The 24,360-nt window shown below is 38.6% G+C and overlaps 1 protein-coding gene across 3 annotated transcripts in view; it reads left to right on the forward strand.

Annotated features, from left to right (window-relative positions):
• Positions 1-24,360, forward strand: part of HPSE2 (heparanase 2 (inactive)) — a 693,143-nt gene that overhangs the window by 484,928 nt on the left and 183,855 nt on the right. For all 3 annotated transcript variants that reach the window (XM_043980493.1, XM_043980494.1, XM_043980495.1), the window contains one exon: positions 21,588-21,681. In XM_043980493.1, coding sequence (XP_043836428.1) covers positions 21,588-21,681 — 94 coding nt within the window. The remainder of the gene's footprint in view (positions 1-21,587; positions 21,682-24,360) is intronic.

Raw genomic sequence — 24,360 nt, forward strand, 5'->3', positions numbered from 1 at the left:
CATCTCACTCATCATCAGCTCACACAAGATCCTCCAGGTTTCTCTGAACTCCTCCTGCTCATCATTTCTTATAGCACAATAGTATTCCATTGTATTCATATGCCACAACTTGTCCAGCCATTCCCCAATTGATGGGCACCCCCTCAACTTCCAATTCCTTGCTACCACGTAAAGAACAGCTATAAATATTTTTGTACATGTGGGTCCCTTTCCCCGTTCCATGATTTCTTTGGGAAAAAGACCCAAAAGTGGTATTGCTGGGTCAAAGGGTATGCACAGCTTTATCGCCCTTTGGGCATAATTCCAAATTGCTCTCCAGAATGGTTGGATCAGTTCACAGCTCCACCAACAATGAATTAGTGTTCCAATTTTCCCACAGCTTCTCCAACATTTATTATTTTCCTTTTTTGTCATTTTAGCCAATCTGATAGGTGTCAGGTGGTACCTCAGAGTTGTTTTAATTTGCATCTCTCTAATCATTAGAGATTTAGAGCATTTTTTCATATGGGAATAGATAGCTTTGGTTTCTTCATCAGAAAACTGCCTGTTCATATCCTTTGACCATTTCTCAATTGGGGAATGATTTGGATTCTTATAAATTTGATTTAGTTCCCTATATATTTTAGAGATGAGGCCTTTATCAGAAGTACTGGCCACAAAAATTGTTTCCCAGCTTTCTGCCTCCCTTCTAATTTTGGATGCATTGCTTCGGTTTGTACAATTTTTTTTTCATTTAATGTAATCAAAATCATCCATTTTGCATTTTATAATATACTCTATCTATTGTTTGGTCATAAACTGTTTTCCTTTCCAAAGATCTGTTAGGTAGACTATTCCTTTCTCTCCTAATTTACCTATGGTATCACCTCTTATGTCTAAATCATGTATCCATTTTGACCTTATTTTAGTATAAGGTGTAAGATGTTGTTCTATGCCTAATTTCTGCCATACTATCTTCCAGTTTTCCCAGCAGTTTTTGTCAAATACTGAGTTCCTATCCCAGAAGCTGGAGTCTTTGGGTTTATCAAACACTACATTACTAGTGTCATTTCCTACTGCATTTCCTGAGCCTAGCCTATTCCATTGATCTACCACTCTATTTTTTAGCCAGTACCAGATAGTTTTGATGACTGCTGTTTTATAGTAAAGCTCCAGGTTTGGTACTGCTAACCCACCTTCCTGTGATTTTTTTTTTCATTATTTCCCTGGATATTCTTGATTTTTTGTTTTTCCAGATGAATTTTGTTATTATTTTTTCTAGCTCTATAAAATAATTTTTAGGTAGTCTGATTGGTATGGCACTGAATAAGTAAATTAATTTAGGTAGTATTGTCATTTTTACTATATTAGCTCTGCCTATCCATGAGCAATTGATATCTTTCCAATTATTTAGATCTGATTTGATTTGTGTGAAGAATGTTTGGTAGTTGTGTTCATAGAGTTCCTCCTGGGTTTGTCTTGGCAAGTAGACTCCCAAGTATTTTATATTATCTACTGTTACTTTAAATGGAATTTCTCTTTCTATCTCTTGCTGCTGGACTTTGTTGGTCATGTATAGAAATGCTGATGATTTATGTGGATTTATTTTATATCCTGCTACTTTGCTAAAGTTGTTAATTGTTTCAAGTAATTTTTGAGTTGATTCTCTAGGATTCTTTAAGTATACCATCATATCATATGCAAAGAGTGATAGTTTTGTTTCCTCCTTGCCTATTCTAATTCCTTTAATTCCTTTCTCTTCTCTGATTGCTAAAGCTAACATTTCTAGTACAATATTAAATAATTGGGGTGATAATGGACATTCCTGTTTCACCCCTGATCTTATTGGGAAGGCCTCTAATTTATCTCCATTGCATATAATACTTGCTGATGGCTTTAGGTAGATACTGTTTATTATTTTAAGGAAAGCTCCCCCTATTCCTAAACTCTCCAGTATTTTTATTAGGAATGGGTGTTGTATTTTGTCAAAAGCTTTCTCTGCATCTATTGAGATAATCATATGATTTTGGTTGGTTTTCTTATTGATGTGGTTGATTATGTTAATAGTTTTCCTAATGTTGAACCAGCCCTGCATTCCTGGTATAAATCCCACCTGGTCATAGTGTATTATCCTGGTGATCACTTGCTGTAATCTCCTTGCTAATATCTTATTTAAGATTTTAGCATCAATATTCATTAGGGAAATTGGTCTATAATTTTCTTTCTCTGTTTTTGCTTTGCCTGGTTTTGGTATCATCACCATATTTGTGTCATAAAATGAATTTGGTAGAACTCCTTCACCTATTTTTCCAAATAATTTGTATAATATTGGAATTAATTGTTCTTTAACTGTTTGGTAAAATTCACCCATAAACCCATCTGGCCCTGGGGATTTTTTCTTAGGGAGTTCATTAATGGCTTGTTCAATTTCTTTTTCTAATATGGGTTTATTTAAGGATTTTATTTCCTCTTCAGTTAACCTGGGCAGTTTGTATTTTTGTAAATATTCATCCATTTCATTTAGATTGTCAAATTTATTGGCATACAGTTGGGCAAAATAATTCCTAATTATTGATTTAATTTCCACTTCATTGGTGGTAACATCACCTTTTTCATTTTTGATACTGGTACTTTGATTTTCTTCTTTCTTTTTTTTAATCAAATTAACCAATATTTTATCTATTTTATTGGTTTTTTCATAAAACCAGCTCTTAGTTTTATTGATTAATTCTGTAGTTTTTTTGCTTTCAATCTTATTAATTTCTCCTTTGATTTTCAGGATCTCTAATTTAGTATCTAATTGGGGATTTCTAATTTGTTCTTTTTCTAGCTTTTTAAGTTGCATGCCCAATTCATTAATCTCCTCTTTCTCTTTTTTATTCATGTAAGCATTTAGAGCTATAAATTTTCCCCTAAGCACTGCTTTGGCTGCATCCCATAGATTTTGGTATGTTGTCTCATTATTGTCATTCTCTTGGATATAGTTATTGATTGTTTCTATGATTTGTTGTTTGGCCAATTCATTCTTTAGAATGAAATTATTTAGTTTCCAATTGATTTTCATTCTACTTTTCCCTGGCTCTTTCTTACATGTAATTTTTATTGCTTCATGATCTGAAAAGGATCTATCATGTCTAACTTTTCTAGTAATGTATTCACCTCTTTCACTTCTTTCTTATTTATTTTTTGGCTAGATTTATCTAATTCTGAGAGGGGGAGATTCAGATCCCCCACTAGTATAGTATTACTGTCTAATTCCTCTTGTAACTCATTTAACTTCTCCTCTAAGAACTTGGATGCTATACCACTTGGCGCATATATATTTAATATTGATATTACTTCATTATCTATAGTACCTTTAAGCAAGATGTAATTTCCTTCCTTATCTCTTTTAATGAGATCTATTTTTTTGTGTGCTTTGTCTGAGATAAGGATTGCTACCCCTGCTTTTTTTTACTTTAGCTGAAGCATAATATATTCTGCTCCAGCCTTTTACCTTTACTCTGTGTGTATCTCTCTGCTTCAAATGTGTTTCTTGTAAACAGCATATTGTAGGATTCTGGTTTTTAATCCACTCTGCAATTCGCTTCCATTTTATAGCAGAGTTCATCCCATTCACATTCACAGTTATTATTACTGACTGTCTATTCCCCTCCATTCTATTTACCCCCTTTGTACTTTCCCCCCCTTCTTCCACCCTATTCCTCCTCACCGATGTTTTACTACTTACCCCTGCATCCCCGAATCTGCCCTCCCTTTTTATCACCCCCTCTCTTTTCTTTACCCTTTTCTCCCTTGCTTTTGTCCTCCCTTCTGTCAGTCCCCCCTTTCCCTCCCCCTTTTGCTTCCCTAAAAATGAGCTAAGTTTCTTTATCCCAGTGAACGTATATCTTATTCCCTCTTTGAATCAAATCTAATGAGAATAGGGTTGAAACAATGTTCACCCCTCCTTTCTCTCCCTCTATTGTAATAGGGTTTTTTTTCACCTCTTCATATGATATAATTCATCCCATTCCACCTCCCCTTTCCTCTCCTCCCCATAGATTCCCTTTTTAACCCCTTAATTCTTTTTTGTATCATCACCTCAAAGACATTTTATATTTATACCCTCTGTGTAAAGTCCTTCTCTCTGCCCAAATACATTTACAATTCTTTAGAGTTATGAGTATTATCTTCCCGTGTAGGGATATAAACAGTTTAACCTAATAGGGTAACCTTTTTTTCCCCCCTCTGTTTACCTTTTTAAACTTCTCTTGAGTCTTGTATGTTGAGATCGAATTTTCTATTCAGTTCTGTTCTTTTCACCAGGAAAGATTGAAAGTCCCCAATGTTACTAAATGTCCATCTTTTCCCCTGAAAGAAAATGCACATTTTTGCTGGGTAATAGATTCTTGGCTGCAATCCAAGCTTCTTTGCCTTCCAGAATATCATATTCCAAGCCTTGCAGTCCTTTAATGTTGAAGCTGCCAGGTCCTGAGCAATCCTGACTGTGGCTCCATGATATTTAAATTGCTTCTTTCTGGCTGCTTAGAGTATTTTCTCCTTCACCTGATAATTCTGGAATTTGGCTACAATATTCCTTGGAGTTTTCCTTTTGGGGTCTCTTTCAGGAGGTCATCGGTGGATTCTTTCAATGATGATTTTATCCTCTGATTCTATGATATCAGGGCAGTTCTCCTTAATAATTTCCTGGAGTATGGCGTCTAGATTCTTTTTCTGGTCATGGCTTTCAGGCAGTCCAATGATTCTCAGATTGTCTCTCCTTGATCTTTTTTCCAGATCAGTTGTCTTTCCAATGAGGTATTTCACATTTTCTTCTATTTTTTCGTTTTTTTGATTCTACTTGACTGATTCCTGGTGTCTCATGGATTCCTTATCTTCCAACTGTCCAATTTTAATTTTTAAGGCATTGTTTTCTACAATGACATTATGCACCTTTTTTTCCATTTGGCCAGATGAATTTTTTAAGGCATTGTTTTCTTCAATGAGATTATGCACCTTTTTTTCCATTTGGCTGAATGAATTTTTTAAGGCATTGTTTTCTTCAATGAGATTATGCACCTTTTTTCCATTTGGCCAAATGAATTTTTTAAGGCATTGTTTTCTTCAGTGAAATTATGCACTTTTTCCCCCATTTGGCCAGTCAGTCTTTGTGCTTCCTTTTCCAAGCTGCTGATTCTTTTTTCATAGTTTTCTTGTTTTGCTTTCATTTCTCTCCCCATTTTTTCTTCTACGTCTCTCAATTGATTTTTTTTTTTTTTTTTAGTGAGGCAATTGGGGTTAAGTGACTTGCCCAGGGTCACACAGGTAGTCAGTGTTAAGTGTCTGAGGCCGGATTTGAACTCAGGTACTCCTGACTCCAGGGCTGGTGCTCTATCCACTGCGCCACCTAGCTGCCCCTCTCAATTGATTTTTAAAATCCTTTTTGAGCTTTTCCAGGAAGGCTTTTTCTTCTTGAGACCAATTCACCTTCCCTCATGAGGCTTCACATGTAGGCAATTTGAGGGTATTGTCCTCATCTGAGTTTGCGTTGGGTTCTTCCCTATTAATACAGAAGCTCTCAATGGAGAGGGCTCTTTTTTGCTTCTTACTCATTATTGCAGCTTATTTATTTATTTTTTAAGTTCAGTTGAGGTCTGCTCTGGGGGCACCAGGGTCCCTGTTTTGGGCTTCTTGTGCAGGGGTATAGGTGCCTTGTGACCAGCTTTTTACTCTGAGGCCTTTATATTGTGTGCAGTTCGCCTCCCTGCACTTCCTGTTTGAGTGCGCTCGGCCAGGTGTCCGATCCCGCCTGCCCCATTCGTGGCCCTCCCGGCCGGTGCAGATAGGTTTTTCCACTGTCCTTCTTGGCCACCAGATTTTTGAGCCAGGTTCTAGGGGCCTCGGTTGTTCGGCTGTGGCCCGCAGCTCCTGCTGACTTGCCCCGACCCCCTCGGTGCTGGGTTGCTGCCCTGCGCTGGGCCTCCCTTTTGCCTGAGTCAGACCGACCTTTTCCTGAAGTCTTCTAAATGATCTCTGGTTGGAAGACTGTGTCTCTCTGTCCCTTTGCAGGTTCTGTAGTTTCAGAATCTGTCCAGAGGCTTGATTTAATGTTCTTTTTGAGGGAACAGAAGGAGAGCTCAGGCAGCTTGCTGACTCCTCTCTGCCATCTTGGCTCTGCCCTTTCCAGGTGGTACTTTTTGAAAAAGATGGCTTTTAACTCATTACTAAAATAACTTGGAAGCAACTCCCTTCTTTGTCAAGATGGGAGATTATGGGTATTGAACATTGCATATATACTGTCAGATTCAGTTGATATATTGATTGATTTCTCTGAACTGGTTTTTTGTTTTGTTGTTGGTTTTGTTTTGTTTTTGTAACAAGGGCTCTCTGAGGAGGGAAAGGAGAGGACTATATTTGGAAATAAAGGCAATATAAATACAAAAGGTATCACCAGGAAGCCTAATCACATAGGCTTTAGGACTGGAACTTTTGAGTGGATAGGAGGGGGACAAGTGGCTCTCCTTACCTTTTTTACATTGTTTTAGTGATAAGTATTTGTTAATGCAACTGAATAGAAAGAACATAACATTTGGGGAGGGAGGCGTGTCTTGTAAACTCTATATTCACCACTTAGTACCTATATAACCTTGTACACTCCTATGGTCACCTTGAGCTTCAGTTGCTTTGTCTGTAAAACTGGGATCATATTACTTACACCACTTACCTCACCGGATTGTTGTAAAGATCAAATTCTAAGTGATATTATGTATGTAAAGTACTTTGTATCTGCAAAGTGCTTTGTAAATGTGAGCTATTAGTAACATTGTCATAGAGAAAATTATTTTAAGAAAAGAAACAAATGAACTCTAAGAGTTTGGAGGATCGTTATGAATCCACATGCTTTGATTGTTGCCTTGACAAAGTTACTAGATAATGAGGAATTTAATTCTTGTCCTCACACACATTATAAAAACATAGCTGTCATTAGCATGTAATTATGTAGTCTTCTTCTCGTCAGCATCCTTTCTATTGAATTTAATTAAATTCATTATGTACACAGCCTGTTCAGCAAGTAATAGATGATACAAGATAATGGAAGAATTCATTGGCAAAAATCTCTGCAAGTCATAAATAATTGACAAAATATGCAAATGAGACACTGATTCATAGCCCTTATTAACAATGCCCTTTAAAATACCAGGTGAGCTATATAAACATGTATAAATTATATCAGAGTCTCTTCTAGAGTAAGGACAGGAAAGGGCAATGTGACTTAGCAAGAAGCCTGAATGATGGGGTATTTTTAAGATGTAGTCATTCCTTTCAAGTACAGAATAGTTAGGGCTCCAGAGGTAAATGGCTACTGAGGGATAAGTCAGTCGAGGTAATTGTTAAAATTCACAGTTGGCCTCTTTTACATAATAATGTATAATAAATATGATACTTAGGCCCAGATATGAGAACTGCCTCATTAAGAAGAAAGGGCTCCTGGGGCAGCTAGGTGGTGCAGTGGATAAAGCACCAGCCCTGGATTCAGGAGGACCTGAGTTCAAATCCGGCCTCAGATACTTGACACTTACTAGTTGTGCGACCCTGGGCAAGTCACTTAACCCCATTGCCCCACCAAAAAAAAAAAAGCCAAGGGAAAGGTACATGGTAGGTGTGGGCAGGCTGCAACCCATTACAAATGAGAAATCACTCCAAAAAAGCAATGTAAAGGGTGTTAGAGAAACATATGACTAGAAGAAAAGGTAAAATTGGGTTGTTTTCTAATCCCTGTTTTTACAAATAAAGAAATTGAGACCCAAAGGATAAAAGTGACATACTGAAGGTCACAAAGTAGGGTAGTGACAGATCTCCTGATTCAGAAGCCAGAGCTTAATTTACCTCTGCCCCCAGACTACTAAGCCAGGAAGGAGGTATGGCTCAGGATATGGTGAGGCCAACAACAGGTCAACTAGGATACAAATGATAGAGCCATGACTCAGTTGAAGTGAGATTATTAGACTAGGAGACCAGAATCCTAATCCCAGCTCTCTAATTAGTTATCTTTGTGACCTTCAGTGGACAAGTCATTCAGCTTCCTCAGCCCATCACAGACCATGGCGACTGAATAAGAAAACACATATGGGAGTGCCTAACATCAAGCAACTTATACCAAAAAACCAGTTTGAGCCACTAACCAGGAAGAACAGAACAAGGGGCAGCTCATGGGGAATTTGTGAAGTAAGATCAGGCCTCTATTGAGGTAGTTTTAAAGACAGCCTCTTTTGAAGGTGGGAGTTGGAGTCAGAGGACCTGAGTCTGAATTCTACTTCTACAATGTATGAAATATGTGGTCTTTACCTCTCTTGGCCTCAGTTTCCCGATGTGTTGTGATGTATGAAAAATTCAAGAGACTTAGTTTCTGGGTAATCATTTTATTAATTATGGTTTGTGAATAATTAATAAGGGGATGCTCATCTGGCCTTCTTTCATAAACCAAAGACCCCTCCTAGAGGCCTCTCAATGCTCATATGTCCTTGGAAGAGTGGATATTCCCCACGGGCAGCAATCAACTCTGATTGGTTAACAATTAATGAGAGAGGGGGCAGCTAGGTGGCGCAGTGGATAAAGCACTGGCCTTGGATTCAGGAGTACCTGAGTTCAAATCCAGCCTCAGACATTTGACACTTACTAGCTGTGTGACCCTGGGCAAGTCACTTAACCCCCATTGCCTGCAAAAAAAAAAAAAGAACAATGAGAGAATGAATATTATGATGAGAGGTGGGCCTGTTCTAATGAGGGTCTAGAGTACTTAACTCTGATTATGTCATTCTTACTTCCAGAACACCCCTAGCCTGGGGGAATCTAGACAAACATCTACCCTTTCCCCCTCCTCTTGCCACCTCCAAGAATTCACCTGTATATAACTCTTTTTATTCTTTAATCAGAATGAAGCTTCCCCAGTGGAGTGTGTCTGAATAAGATTGAGGAGAATGTTAAATCCAATCTCATTTGCAGCCCTATTCTTCAGAGGCCGATTTGACCTAGAAGAGAATGAGGGAATAGGAAGGCCAAAAATTCTGGTTCTCTCCAATATTCACAATTTATTATTTAATAATCATTTTTCTCAGTGTAAAATTAGCAGGTTCGACTTTATGGTCTTTCAGGTCCCTTCAAACTTGAATGATTGATGACTCTATGAACATGCCTGAGTTATGAACATAGCTAGAGCTGGAAAGGATTGTAGAGATTATCTCATCCATTTTCCAAAATGGGGAATCCAAAGAGGTTGAATAGTTTACCTGAGGTCATGCAGGTAGTAAGTATTGCCGCTGCCCTGCATGTAACCTGAATGCAAGTGGTCTGGCTAGTTTCCTTTCCCATCAGCTAAGAATTTGTGCAGCTTTCACTCATGTTGTCATTAGCTTTAAAGAGGAAATTTGCTGTTTCAAGCCTGTGTTGAAAAGTGAGCTTGAACTTCTCTCCTATCTGTGGCCAATGGTCTTATGAAAAGGAAGAATGGGGCTCATGATAGACTATTTCTTTTGTGTACAAAATAAATATGGTGGCATGGATGATGCTAAGAACACATTCTACCAATGAAATTTCTCCACATCTGATGCTAAGCACTTACTCCGCCAATGAAATTTGTCCCCTCTTCAGATCTACATCAAGGTCTTCCCTTTGGCAAAACCAGAACCTACATGTACAGAGACATATAACATTAGAACTGAGAAAGACCTTAGATATTATATAGTGCACCTCTCCTATTTGTACAGAGCAGAAATATAAGGCCCAGGGGCTACACATTTTGATCCTAACAGCAATATCATGAGGGAAGAAGGGTGATTTTGTTGTTGTTCTTGTTTAGTCATTTCAATAGTGTCCAACTCTTTGTGACCCCATTGGGGTTTTCATGGCAAAGATACTAGAATGGTTGGCCATTCCCTTCTGCAGCTCATTTGACAAATGAGGAAACTGAGGCAAACAAGGTTAAGTGACTTGTCCAGAGTCACATAGCTAGTAAATGTCTGAGGCCAGATTTGAACTCAGGAAGATAAGTCTTCCTGATTCCAGGCCTGGCACTCTATCCACTGTGCCACTTGTCTGCCGCAACAATGATCTCCCTCCAAGTAAGACAGCCCGCATCCCATCAATGTCCACCCACCCTTCATGACTCTTTCCATGTGAGGGGATTTGTCCAAAGTCATAAAGCAGAAGTGTGACAGAGCAGGGTCCAAGGTAGATCTCTGAACTCTCATCCCTGCAGTTTCACTTTGAGAATTCACTTTTGCAAATAAAAATGGGATGAAATTATATGTGTAGAACTTGGCACAATTTATAGAGGTGCAGAAGAGTGCCTGGTACAAATGAACAAAATATTCCCAGATTTTGTGGAGCTCTGCACTCAAAAAATCATCAGGTTTAAAGAGGAAATTTCCCATCAGAATCCTGTGCTAAGAACTGCTCCCTGCTTGGCTGCCTTGGGCTCATTAATATATGTCCGTTCCTTTCCCTGCCATGTGCTTCTATTTTTTCTGCTTCACCAACTCCTTCTCCTTTCTTCATTTAAATAAATAAACCAACAAACAGACAAAGTAGCCAAGAAGGAAATCAGGAGCAGGCAGAACAGCTTAGTTTTAATGAGGCTACAACCAAATGGTTATTGAATTGAATATACCCTTCTCCCTTTTTCTTAGCTTGGTCCCTACCTCATGAGGACTCACTGAAGTTGAGCACACCTGAGCCTCTGTCTCATTTTTACACATTCATTCTCTCTTTCTCTCTGTCCCTCTGTCTCTCTGTCTCTCTCTGTCTTTCTCTCTCTCCTCTCCTCTCTCTTTCTCTCACCTTCTCACTCCCTCCTTCCCCCCCTTCTTCTCTCTTTCCATGTGTGTGTGTGTGTGTGTGTGCGTGTATGTGTATACATACATACACATATACCTCATTGGTTTTCCTCTTGCCTTTTTGGAAATTGCTTCACAATAATTGAGGGGAAAGGAAATGAATAAGAATTTATTAAGCTCCTACTATATGCCATGCACTGTGCTAAGTGCTGGAAGGTTTACCTCTTCCAAACCCCATTTCTTTTTCACTGGGGTCTTTCTGGACTGGGAAGAAGGAAGGACAGAGCAAAGTATCCCTTTCAGGATTTCTTAAAAATCCACCATTATTTGATATAACTCACAGGAAAAGAAATCTAACTCCTCTTTTCTGGGACTATAACACCAAGTAGTTGAGAAAAGCGGTGACCTCAGACAGTGTTTCCCAACCCCTGGTTCATGGTAGATTTGTACTGGTTCCAAAAATATTGACTACAAAATGTGCTAACATAACACCTGTAAAACTACTGACTCTTCTTCTTGCTTTTCCTTATCCTTTTTAATCTTCCTGCAATCTGTTTCTCCCCCTGCTGCCTCCTGACCCTCTCCTCAGAGTCAGGGAATATCACTGCAGAGGGTAGAAAAGTACATGATAGAGAAATAGTACTGTGTTACCCCACAGTCTAGGCAACGTGATGCTACAGTATTGTATTAATCCATAGCCTCGACAGCTACATAGGCCCAGCACACAGAGCTCCATGCCTGGAGTCAGGAAGACCTGAGTTCAAATCCCAACTAAGATGCTTACTAGATGTATGTAAGTCACTGAATCTGTTTACCTGTTTCCCTATCTGCAAAATGAGAGAGAGATGGATCCCTTTCCAATTCTAAATCTAGGATTGCTGTGCTCCACATGGTTTGTATTGAGAACCATATCCATGACTCTAAGTACAGAGATTTGGGACCAGCTGCTGGCTATATTGTAGAGCAGGTGAAGGTCTCCCCAGTGCCTTCTTGCATTGATAGTTCTATTTCTGGCCCTCATTATTAGGTGGTATGAAGAGAAGGCCAGCTGGTAGATTGCTTGGTTCTAATCCTGGTTCTTCCTGCTACTAGTTGACACATTCTTTGGCAAATCACTTTACCTCTGGAGAATCATCTACTGTTACCTAGAGAGTTGGCTTATATACCATCCAAACTTAAACTTTTCATTTATGACAACTCTAGGACTCTTTAAGACCCCTGTCAGCATCATTTTCTCGCCTTTTAGGAATCTTGATTTTTTGGAGGTACCCAGTGCTTTCATACTAGTGAGGAGAAAATGATTCTCCTCAACTACACCTAAGACCTAATTAGCATGAACAATGAATCCCAAGAAGTCGTTGTACTATTTACACTGAATTTGGGGCTACTACATAGTGCAGTGGATAAGGTGCTGGGTCTGAAGTCAGAAAGACTCATCTTCATGAGTTCAAATCTGGCCTCAGACACTTACTAGCAATGTGACCCTGAGTAAGTCACTTAACCCTGTTTGCCTCGGTTTCCTCATCTGTAAAATGAATTGGAGAAGGAAATGGCAAACCATTCCAGCATCTTTGCCAAGAAAACTCCAAGTGGAGTCACAGAAGAGTCAGATGGTATTGAAAAAACAACTGAACAACATTTCCTTTACTTATAATTCTAACTTAATATAATACAAATTCAAATAATGTGACCACTTCATAGGATTTATTATTCTCACTAATCAGGACACCTCTAGTTTCCCCGTAACTCTCCTAGAAACCTTTATACTTAAAAAAATGTGATATGATGGAAAAAATTAATACAAGTCTAAAAAATGGGATAACTGGGTTCTAGTCTTGACTTTACCATTACCACCCTATAGGCATGTGATCCTGGACAAGTAGGCATCTCTCAGACCTTGTTGTTTTATCTTAATGAGGAATAGATCAGAATAACCATCTTATTCCTAATGATGACTGATGATAATGATGACAAGTAATATGGTCTTTGTGAATAGAGGCCTGGTCTTAGAGTCAGGAACAGCTTGGTTCGAGTCCTTCCTTTGACTCATACTGTGTCCCCAGAGTCATCACTCAACCTCTTATGCCCTAAGACTGCAAGATGCCAAACAGTTATTGCTTCACATTGGTAGAGAAAGTTTGATAAACCAATGAAGTCACAGGTCCAGATGTGATATGAGGATGAGGTCATTTAGCTCTTTTTAGCTTATCATCCCTTTTATGTATAACCTTCTGCGTTTGGGATTTTATGGTCTGTCTGGAGAGGACAATACATAAGATAAAGGAATAACTGTCTAATAGAGTTTCAGGAACTTGATTAGAAAAGAGACTTCTAGCAGGAGGATTATTTAATATCCCTTTAATTGTACCATACAGGCAGCCCCTTCTCAACCACAGTATGGTGCCGTCTAAAAGTCAGGAGTGTCAGCAGACCTGGGATTTTGTCCCATCTCTACTATCAATACTCACTTCCCTCCCTGGGCCTCAGTTCCCTTCTCTGTGAAATGGTCAGACAGATGATCTCTGAAGTTGTCTCCAACTGGAAGAGTCTATAAAGAAAAAATCTATGCCTAAGTACTTATTGCCGTCCAACCTGGTGACTTGAAATAAAACCCTGGCCTTTTCTCCCCCTCGTTTGTGAAAGTGGAGAAAATGATGCCTTCCCCTAATCTTTCCAGAAGAGCTTTTTGAAGCTTCATAGAAAATAATGGAGCACTTAGTGCTCTTTTCACAAAGATGCTCTGTAAATGCCAGTGACCACGAGCATATTAATTGCTTAACCTAAACTGACTCTTGGCTGCTATGGAACTTCCAAAGGCCAATTTCTGCCCTAGGAAAACATGGAAGTGTCTAACATATGCTCTCAAGGGGAAATCCTTTGAAAAGAGGCCAGAGGTTAATGGTTTTGTGATCCTTCCTTGTACTGCTTTTCATAAAGAAAAAGCATCCGAGTTGACAGGAATGGAAACTGAACTGGATAGGGGAGAATGGGACTCCACAGATCTTCTTCAGTTCTGAATAGAATAAGGGCTTCGTTGAAGAGGAAAGCAAAACAATGCAGAGAAGAGTAATAGATTTCTGCCTTTTCTAGGAAATCACAATATTCTAGTGGCTAAATATTGTCTTTGTGGTGTCTCAAAATCCTTTGCCTTCCACTTTTTCTCTTTGTCTTGGTCATACAACCTCTACCAGGGGCCGTCTCAAGCAGGAGAGAACTGGTTTTTTTTTGTTTGTTTGTTTTTTTTTGTTTTTTTTTTTTAGTGAGGCAATTGGGGTTAAGTGACTTGCCCAGGGTCACACAGCTAGCAAGTGTTAAGTGTCTGAGGCCGGATCTGAACTCAGGTACTCCTGACTCCAGGGCCGGTGCTCTATCCACTGTGCCACCTAGCTGCCCCAAGAGAACTGTTTTTATTGAATATAGTTGTGCTTTTCTCTCCCTCTTTTCTATTGGACAGCATAGCAACACGGGCCAGGTGACCTTTCCTTTCCATTATATAGTGTGGCATGTAAAGCATTGTATGATTAGGAGCTCCAAGATAATTCAAATTCAGTAGTACCTCAACTATCTTCATTATAGGAGCTTTTGTAAAGGGCACTCGTCTAGGCACAAGAAGACCTCCCTTCATCTAAGTCATTAGGAAAAATGTTCACCACCACAGGACTGTTTCACTTTTACCTGTGTACCCCAGAACTTATACCAGTACTCTGCACTTAGTAAGCATTTAAATAAATGGGTGTCATTTGACTAACTGAAGGATAGAACCTTGAGTCTCTCTCCTAGGGCCCCCTCCACCTTAACATCAATCTATTAATGGCCAAACTTTGGATCTGTTCATTCAATGAGTTCCAGATCTATTGGACTGTATTATCCTTTAGTATTATTCTCTCCTTCTTATCCAAAAGTTTATCACGAGTTGTTGTTAAGTCATTTTTTTCAGTCTTGTCCAATTCTCTGTTACCCCATTTGAGGTTTTCTTGGTAGAGATACAGGAATGGTTTTCCTTTGTCTTCTGCAGTTCATTTTATAGGTAAGGAAACTGAGGCAGTCAGGGTTAAGTGACTTCTTTAGGATTACACAGCTAGTAAGTCTCTGAGACGAGATTTGAACTCAGGAAGATGAGTCTTTCCAACTCCAGCACTCTTTGCACTATGGTGCCACCTAGATGTCCCAGACAGCATGAGAAACTTTATCACATATTTTGCCGAAGTCTAGGTCAATTATATGACATCCCCTGCAGGTGACCTCCCCCAATCCACAAGCCTAGTAAGCCTGTCAAAAAATTAAATGCGATAAATCTTTCATGATTTCCAAGGTACAAAAGAAAGGGCACTGACTCTGGAGTCAAATACTACTGCTGGAATATTCTGGTACTATCTATGTGAGCCTGGGAAGGTCACTTAATTTTCCTGGGCCTCAATTTCTTCATCTGTAAAATAAAAGGGTTGGATGAAAAGGCTTTGGGGGGGTCCTCTCTGAGCTCCACATATATCATCCTGTGTGATCTCTGTGATTACTACTTCTTTTTGAGAAGCTCACTGTTTGGATGCTTAATAAGGCATTCTAGGATTCTGTGAGCAAAGTCTACTTTACCATCACTACTAGTGGTTTAGCCATCGTATTTGTCAGTTCTTTCAGGGTCCAGGCCCAGAGCCTGGTGACTTAAACTCATCATGTACAGTGAGGTGTTCCTTATCTTCTTACTTTTATTGGATTTCCCTTTCCTATTTGCTCTTTTTTTGTTCTGTACTGTCTAATCTAAAGGCAATTCTCCATAGGAGAAAAAAACAGAAGCTAAATTAGAGTTGAATAGTTATACATTCTCTCTGTCATCTGATTATCTATCATTGCCTTCTATCCCAAGCAATGGCTCTGTTCTTTTCTTTGGTCTTTTTCTTTTGTGAGAATCAGGACATACTCGTCACTCTTTTTGTTCATTCCTGGCGTCAGCTCCTTCTTAATCTTAGTGCTCAGGTCATTTTTCTTATAGAACTGTGCTATGCTTTTGTAGGCATTCTCCTTCACATGCCCATACTTTGACCTTCAGTATGGTGTCTTTTTAAAAATCATATATATAAGAAACAATGAATATAATGAACAGAAGCATGGAACAGCAGAAACTGATGCAAAATGAAGTAAGCAAATCCAAGAAAACAATATAAACAATGACTATAACAATGTAAATGGAAAGAACAAAACCACAAAACAGTTGAAATTAATGTTGCAAAATTATAAAGAACAAACAGTCCCAAATAAGAGATGAGAATGTACTCCTCCCATCCCCACTACTTTGCAGAGTGTGAGGGGGGTCCACAGGCATGAAACACTGTAATATATTATCGAACCGTTTTTATGGTTTGGGTTTTTTTTTGATGATCCCCGCTCCTTTTTTTCTTTTTTTATATGAGATGGTTCTGTGGGAGAAGGGTGGAGAAGAAATTAAGGGGAAAATATAGGCTATGTAAAAATAAAAGAGATCAACAAAATTTATTTTAAAAATAATTGTGCTATTATAATAGTGGTGCTATAAGAGGTAAATGAGATGCATATAGTTGTTTGTTTTTGCACTTGAAACCCCATAATGCTGTGCTTTTTGTTCTTGTGTCTAGTTTTATAAGTTTAAATTTCTTCCCCACACTATCACTTAATCCTAATTGAGAAAAATGGCAACCATCTCTTCTTTCAGACAACTTACTGCCCCCTTCTAATTTGATGCTGCTTCTGCCATGACCCGCATCTGTAATTCTGAACCTTGTAACATTTGCAAAATTAAAGAGGATTGCTTTTTTGGTATGGTTTGTTTTTCCCCCTTAACCTTACGTAACAAATTCAGGCAATAGAGATCTACTTGCTTTATGTACCAGGTTATTTGTTAAAATCACTTTTGGGAGGAGAGGGCAGAGGTGCTGTTGAAACTGCTTGTCTGTCTCAGAGAGCTTCCCCACAAAGTCCTGAGGTGTTTTTCCTACAGTAAACACAGAGGATCCTTGTTTTGCAAGCTTTTCTGACTCAGGTTGAAATCTTGGCAGGTGTCCTTCATTTGTTTTATTTTCCCTGTGTTTTGTGAGACCCAGCTGAGGCAAGGGCACAAGGGGAAAGACAAGCTGTGTTCTTGTAGCCATTTTGCAAGGCATTTAGTTTTTCCTTTCACATGGACATAAAAATGAAACCTAAATATCTTAACTACTTCTGATATGTCTTTGCTAATTACTAGAGGAATAAGCATGCCAGACTCCTGACACAGAGCAATTTCAGGTATCGTCCTATTATACTGAAAGGTTACCCATGTCCTTACCCAAGGTATTGCTGGTGCTGACAACCATGCATTCTTCCCTGGGGGATAATGTTCCCACTGCTTTTGCTGCCAGAAAAGAACATTAGCACATAATTCTTCTCCTGCTTCCCTTCACTTACTCCACCTCCCATTTCAACAATAAAATGTGTTAAAGAAAAAAAAAATCAGGGGCCACATTGGTATATTATGGTATATAAAGCACATTAGTAACAATAAATAGAGCATAAATCCCTCAGACAGGTACTTGCTATATTTTATATAACACCTTAGTGCTCAGAAAGGATGTAATAATATTTATAATTGATGGGTAAGTCCTCTGACTTATTAATACAGTATGAATTTTAATGTGATAGTTATCAGGTAACATCACTCATGTCCCCACAAAAGCATATCTCTCTTTAACATCCCTAACTTTAATTGTACCTTATTGTATCTGTCTTTCAACAAACATTTATTAAGTACCTACTATGTGTCAGGCACACATGATTAATGAAGACTTGTTTCAATGGGGGAGGATATAAAAACCACTTTTAAAAAATTCTTCTTATCAATATCTTCAATCTTTACATAATATTCCTTTCAAAAAGTATTCCTATGACTCTCTCTCCCTAACATTATTCTTGGAATAAAGATTTTAAAATAGAGGGAAAAAATAAATCAGCAAAACTACTACCCCTAACTATGTGTGTGTGTGTGTGTGTGTGTGTGTGTGAATTCTTTATCTAGAAATTACTCCTCTTCTACAATGAAGGGAGGGAGGGAAAGGACTGAACTTTATACTCAAAGTCACGGACTGTCAGAACTAGAATTAGGAAGAAAAATCATGGAATTGAGCAATTCAATAATTATCAAAATTTCAAGAGATCTTCTAGTCCAGGGGTCTGTGAACTTGTTGTTGTAGTATTAACATTTTATGACTTTGTTTCAATATATCGTTTTATTTTGTAGTCTATGTATGTTGTTTTTATGCATTTATAAATATTGTTTTCAAAAGGCATCACCAGATTGCCCCAAGAGTCTAGGATGCATAAAAAGGGTTAAGAACCCTCTGCCTCATTTTGCAGTCAAGGAAACACTCTTAGAGTGTTTTGTGTACTTGATAGCTCAGGACTCTGAGAAGGGAGACAGAAGGTAGATCAGAGAAACAAAGCTGTCACAAAGGAACACCGAGGGAGAATAGGAAGCAATGTTGCTTCTCAGCACAAGGCCAAGGCAGGCCACTTTGGGGGAGGGGCTAGCGCCATTCATAAACCTTTACAGGGACTCTTCAGTCTTCTGCTGCAGTTGAATCGGAGGTGTCAGGGTAGATTTTATGGGTCTAACACAGTTCTCATAATTATTGTCTTGCTGAGGTTTCCCCCCGTTTTGGTGAGAAAGGCCCCAGTTTTATGGAATATCTGCCTCCCTAGAACAGGCTGTGTTCTAATTCTTAGCAGACTGTCCCCTCCTCCCCACAGAGCAGGAGGCGACAAAGTAGATGCGGAAATTCCTGAACATTGGGAAGTCGACTCTAATGCAATTACCTGAAATAAAAGAAGGGGTCAGATAATAAGGGGCAAAGGTTTTTCCTTTTAAAATAAAGGGTGGGGTAAACAAAACCAGCTGCTCTTCGAAACAGTCAGCTCTCCTCATTAAATATTTTAAAAGGCTAATGGGCACAAGTGGTTAATTAGGGTGAAATCCAGAGATGGAACCCAGAGGAGCTAGCCTCCAGATCAGATCTCAGCTGGCAGAGAGACTAAGGAAGGAGAGTCCTTTTCTACACCAAAAGAACCTCACTGGCTGAGCTGGAAGCTAGGAATAAGCAGATGGATTGGAAGACTCCAATATTGTGGTCCTTGGCATATCTCCTCTGCCCCTGTCCCTGCTCCTCCCTCTCCCTCTCCCTCTTCCTTTCCCTCTCCCTGTCCTTCTGCTTCTCTATCCTTGACCTCACTTCTTACCTAGCCTGAATCACTGAATGGACATTGCCTCAGACAGGCTGAAGCCTGAGAAAGACCTTAGCTTTAAAAAGTCAGCCTCTCCTGCATCCTGATGTATATCTTGCCACTGGACCCAGGTGGCTCTGGAGGAGAGAGTGAGGTTGGTGACCTTGCACAGCCATCCCTCACTTAAATCCAATTCAGCGAAAGTCATGACATCACCTCCTCATGTCACTGTCTTCTTTGAGAATGAAGGACAAAAAACAGCCATAATCAAAAGAGACTCATAGTCTCGAGTCAAAGACCTTGGGTCAAAATGCTCACCTTGATGTTTACTATGTAAAGTAAAGGAGGACCTCTGAGGTCCCTTCCAACTCTATGATCCCATGTCACTATGTGGCAGATTGGGAGACCTGTTAGACACAGAGGTGAATAGTAGGTACATTTATTGGAGGAAGTGGAATGGTCAGTTTTAAAGGTTAAAATGTCAATTAATGAGGGAAAAGAAAGAAGTTGAATGAGTAGGGAAGTCATGGCCCAAGGTTCAGAAGGTTTCATTAACCATCCTCGACTACCTTGCCAGGTGTGTGGTATTTAGTACCTATATCCTTTAAAAGACATAATCCACTTGAACAGCACAGGTGTTTTAAGTATATAAAATTTCAATTGTTTCATAAAGGCAGTTTCTACACATAAGGTGACAGCCATAAGAACGTTGTTTTTTTCCCTCCAATCAAGATTTAATTTTATCTTTCTCTCCTCCCCTCATGCCTTGGGGAAAAAGAAAAAAAAGAAATGTAAAACATTTGTAATAGATAAACTATAGTCAGACAAAATAAATAGCTGCATTGACCATGTCCAAAAATATGGAGCTTATTCTGTATCTTAGTTCTTTACCTCTTTCTCATGAGGTGGGCAGCATGTTTCAATCATTAGTACTCTAGAATCATAGTTAATCATTGCATTGACAAAAGTTCTCAAGTCTTTCAGAATTGTTTGTTTTTACAATATTGATGTTATGGTATAAATTGTTTTCCTGCTCACCTCACTCTGCATTAGTCTTCCCAGGTTTCTCCTTTTCCTTCTCTTTTTCCTCCTCCTCCTTCTCTTTTTCTTTCTCTTCCTCATCCCTCTCCCTTCTTCTTCTTTTTTTTTTTTTTTTGAGACAGGTCTTGTTGTTTTTCCTAAGCTGGAAGTTAAGTAGAAATTTACATGTAACTTTTTGGCATGATTACAAATTGCTTTTCAAAAGCCTGGACCAGTTTACATTCTCTTCTTCTGAAGTTTCTCCAACATTTGACAATTTCCTTTTTTGTTAACTTTGCCTATATGATGGATATGAGGTAGAACCTCAGAGGTTTTTTTAATTTTTAATTTTTTAAATTATTAATGATTTGGAGAGGTTGGTTTCTTTCATTTGGCTACTGATAGCCCAATTCTCCCCCTTGAGATCTGCCTGTTCATATTCTTTGACCATTTATCAATTGGGGAATAGCTCTTATTCTTACATATTTGAGTCATTTCCTTATGTGACTTATATGATATGATCACACTAGTGATTAGCATGGAAGCATTGACCTTTCCAAACTTTGGTTTAGTTCTCCTTAGGTAGTCTAGTGAGCTTAGGGGTTCACCATATTGGTGCCCAATTGAGTACAGACACCCAATTGACTTAGCCTACTTCAGCTAAGACCACCTGAATTCAAGAGATCCACCAGCCTCCATTTCTCCACTATCAGGGATTATAGGCATGTACCACAATGATCAGTTCTTTCTTCATTTCTTATAGCATAAAGGCATTCCAATACATTCATACCATAAGTTTTTCCACTTCTTTGCTACTAAAAAAAGACCTGTAATATATGTATGTATGTATGTATGTATATATATATATATATGTGTGTGTGTGTGTGTGTGTGTATGCATTTTTATCTCTATCTAAATATACATACATATAGTACCTTTTCCTCTTTTGTTGATCTCTTTGGGATACAATCCTAATAGAGATTTCACTGGATTAAAGGGCATAAACAGTTTAGTAACTTTTGGGACATCATTCTAAATTGCTTTTTAGAATGACTTAGAAAGCTACAGTAGGAAGAGACCATATTTTTGGATTTTTTTACACATCTCTACATACTTTAAATTACTTTTAGTGATCAGAAAAAAATAGATGCAAATTCTTCCTACTCTAATTTTAAATTGTATTATGAAGCACTTCTTTGGAATAATTTTGTGTAAAAGAATTGCATTGCCTGAAAAAAGTAAACTATTCTCCATTGTTTAGTTTTTATTATGACATTTTAGCAGCTTCTGTATAATTCTACATATTTTTATGAACTAAGGGTGAAAATTTACTGCATTATTAGACCAGGTTGGAAATAGAAAGAGAGAAGATAATAAGTATATGTTGGTTATTTTTTTAAGAAAAATCTCAGGCAAAAGTTTAGTTAGAATGTAAGGGACCCATTGAGATATACAATAGGTTTTCTTAGTCAAAACAAATGATCATGAACTTGGAAAAAATTATGGGCCCCTTGTTAGATTTTATTTAACTTTCTCTTTCTTTTTTCATTCTAGTTACTACATTGATGGTCGAGTGGTCAAGGTGATGGACTTCCTGAAAACCCGTCTTTTAGACACACTCTCTGACCAGATTAGGAAAATTCAGAAAGTGAGTAAAAGGTATACTAGAATAAAGATAAATGAGTTTCAGGATGAGGCATGGGAAAGTGGTCACAGTATTACATCTGCACATCAGAGGCAGGACAAGATGACAGCAGAAGGAGCCCCAGCCCAATCCTCATGGGAAATTGGCCTTGAAAGAAATTCCCTTCAGAGCTCCTTTGAGTGGCATTATGGGTTGGGGAAAGGTCTGTTGTTATTTTGTATTTGAGTTGCCCAAAGTTAATTGTAATTAATAAACTTTCCTCAATGAGTAAACAGATAGATAGCATACATTTCCACAATGGAGTCTTTTGGCAAGATTGAGGTTTGAAAGGTGTACTCATTCATTCATTCATTCAAGCTGACATTTATTAAGCACCTACTGTGTGTACAGTAGTGTGCTAGACACTTGGGGAGGTACAAAGTTTAGCTAAAGCATGGTCCCTGCCATTTTGGATCTTAAAGTAAATAGGTAAATAAATCACAAACACAGGTAACAACACACAATATTAACTGAGACCACATTAGAGTTGCAAAACAAAGTACTCTCCGAGGTCTAAAGAAGGAAATTGTTATCTCAGAGTTTTTCTCTTGGAATTGCCTCCATATCAGTCTTTGACTAAGAAAAATATAAGATAAGAAATTTTCCTAAAGGGAGAAGAAAAAAACCCCACTAGCAGAAGCTGTATGTCATGTCACTGTGGTAGAAGTAGCACTGGCCTTGGGGTCAGAAGACTTGGGAGTGATTCAAGCCCCTGTGATATGCCAGCTGGATGACCTTGGACCTTTTGAGTCTTCATTTCTCCATCCAAAAATAGGAAGAATAGCACTTGCCCAGCTTACTTCATGGGTACAAGGAAAATCAAATGAGTGGTGTGAATGTAAATCATTTGTAATTAGAAAGTGCTATTTTATCATATGCTATTATCATGAGTTATATTGTCAGGACATATCCCCTATTTTTTGTTTTTGTTTTTGTGGGGCAATGAGGGTTAAGTGACTTGCCTAGGGTCACACAGCTAGTAAGTGTCAAGTGTCTGAGGCTGGATTTGAACTCAGGTCCTCCTGAATCCAGGTCTGGTGCTTTATCCACTGCGCCACCTAGCTGCCCCCCATATCCCCTATTTTTTTTCCTTAAGTCATAATATTATGTGCCTACAATATATCTATGTTGCTACCAGATGGGGCTCTTGCAACTTTAGGAGCAGAAACCAAGGGAAGACTGAATCCCTCCTGGGAGATAGACCTCTAAATCTGGTAGAGAGTCTACTTAGGGCAGCAAGGGGGCACAATGGATAGAGTGCTAGGCCTAGAATGAGGAAGATTTATCTCCTTTAGTTCAAATCTGGCTTCATGCACTAGCTGTGTGATGCTGGGCAAATTATTTAACCCTATTTGCCTCAGTTTCCTTATCTATAAAATGAGTTGGAGAAGGAAATGGCAAACCACTACAATATCCCTGCCAAGAAAACCCCAGTGGGGTGACACAGGAGTAGTGGGACATGACTGAAACAAATGAAAAACAACAACTACTTTCTTAAGAAAATTAAATAATTAATTGGGAAAATAGAACTTTATAACTTGCATCTAATTAACTGTGAAAGGCGATTCCATTTGGAGCAAGAATACAAAAAGATCTAAGATCTAGATTCATGAAGTGCCTAATGTAATATATTACTATACTGATTTATATACTGATTTATGCTGATCAGCAGGATAGGGATTTTTCCTACTGCATGTAAAAACAACTGTTTTCTGAATATCTGATAAAGAACCCATATGGGGACCCATTCCATAAGCTTCTTCAATTTCATTCTATAGTTAAGTGTCTACTATGTGCCAGGTATTGTGGGTACCCAAACAGAACTTAAAAAAAAAAAGTAGTCTTTTCCCTCTGGAAGTTTATATTTTACTAGAGGATGCATGTAAATATAAGGTAAGTAAATAAAAGATCATTTTAAATTTAGTGCTAACATGGGGTGGGGGGATGAGGATTGAGGGAAGCAGTTTCTATTCTGTAGTAGGCACTGAATAAATGCTTGTTAATGGATTTACCAAGATGGAGGTGAAAAGGGTGTGCATTCCAAGCATGGGAAATAGCCTATGAGCCTATGCAAAGGCAGAAAGACAGGAGGTGGAATGGGCAGTTTGGCCATTGGAATGGGCTCTAGAGTGTTTCAGAGGCATATGAGGCTGGAGCGTTAGGCCAGAACAATTTGTGAAAGGTTTCCAATGGCAGGGTAAGATTTTTGTAATTTTATCCTTGAGGTTAATAGAAGGAGCCAGCAGAGATTTTCAAGCAGCAGAACGACATGGTCAGACCTGTACTTTAGGAATATAATTTTGAATTTTGAATCCTACAACTCTGTTACCCAGCAAATACACAAAAGCAGAGAGTCCAACCAAATATCTTCTGCTCTTTGTAAAAGCCAGTTGTAGAACCTTACCCACCATCATCTTGAGCTAACTATGACAGAACCCAGGCAACAATAACATAAATGGAAGTCATTTAATGTAGCTTTAGCAGCTTCACAGATGCACCACTGCCATTATGAAAGAAAAGATTGGACCAAGGGATGAAATCACAGAGGTTATGAGGAGAATTTTTATTCAAATGCTACTTTAATGAAAACCTATCTGGCTTCTCCTCAATTAGGTCTTATAAAATTCCTCTTCCTTCTGCATG

The sequence above is a fragment of the Dromiciops gliroides genome, chromosome 2 (assembly GCF_019393635.1).
Source record: "Dromiciops gliroides isolate mDroGli1 chromosome 2, mDroGli1.pri, whole genome shotgun sequence".
In the NCBI taxonomy this organism is placed as follows: Eukaryota; Metazoa; Chordata; class Mammalia; order Microbiotheria; family Microbiotheriidae; genus Dromiciops; species Dromiciops gliroides.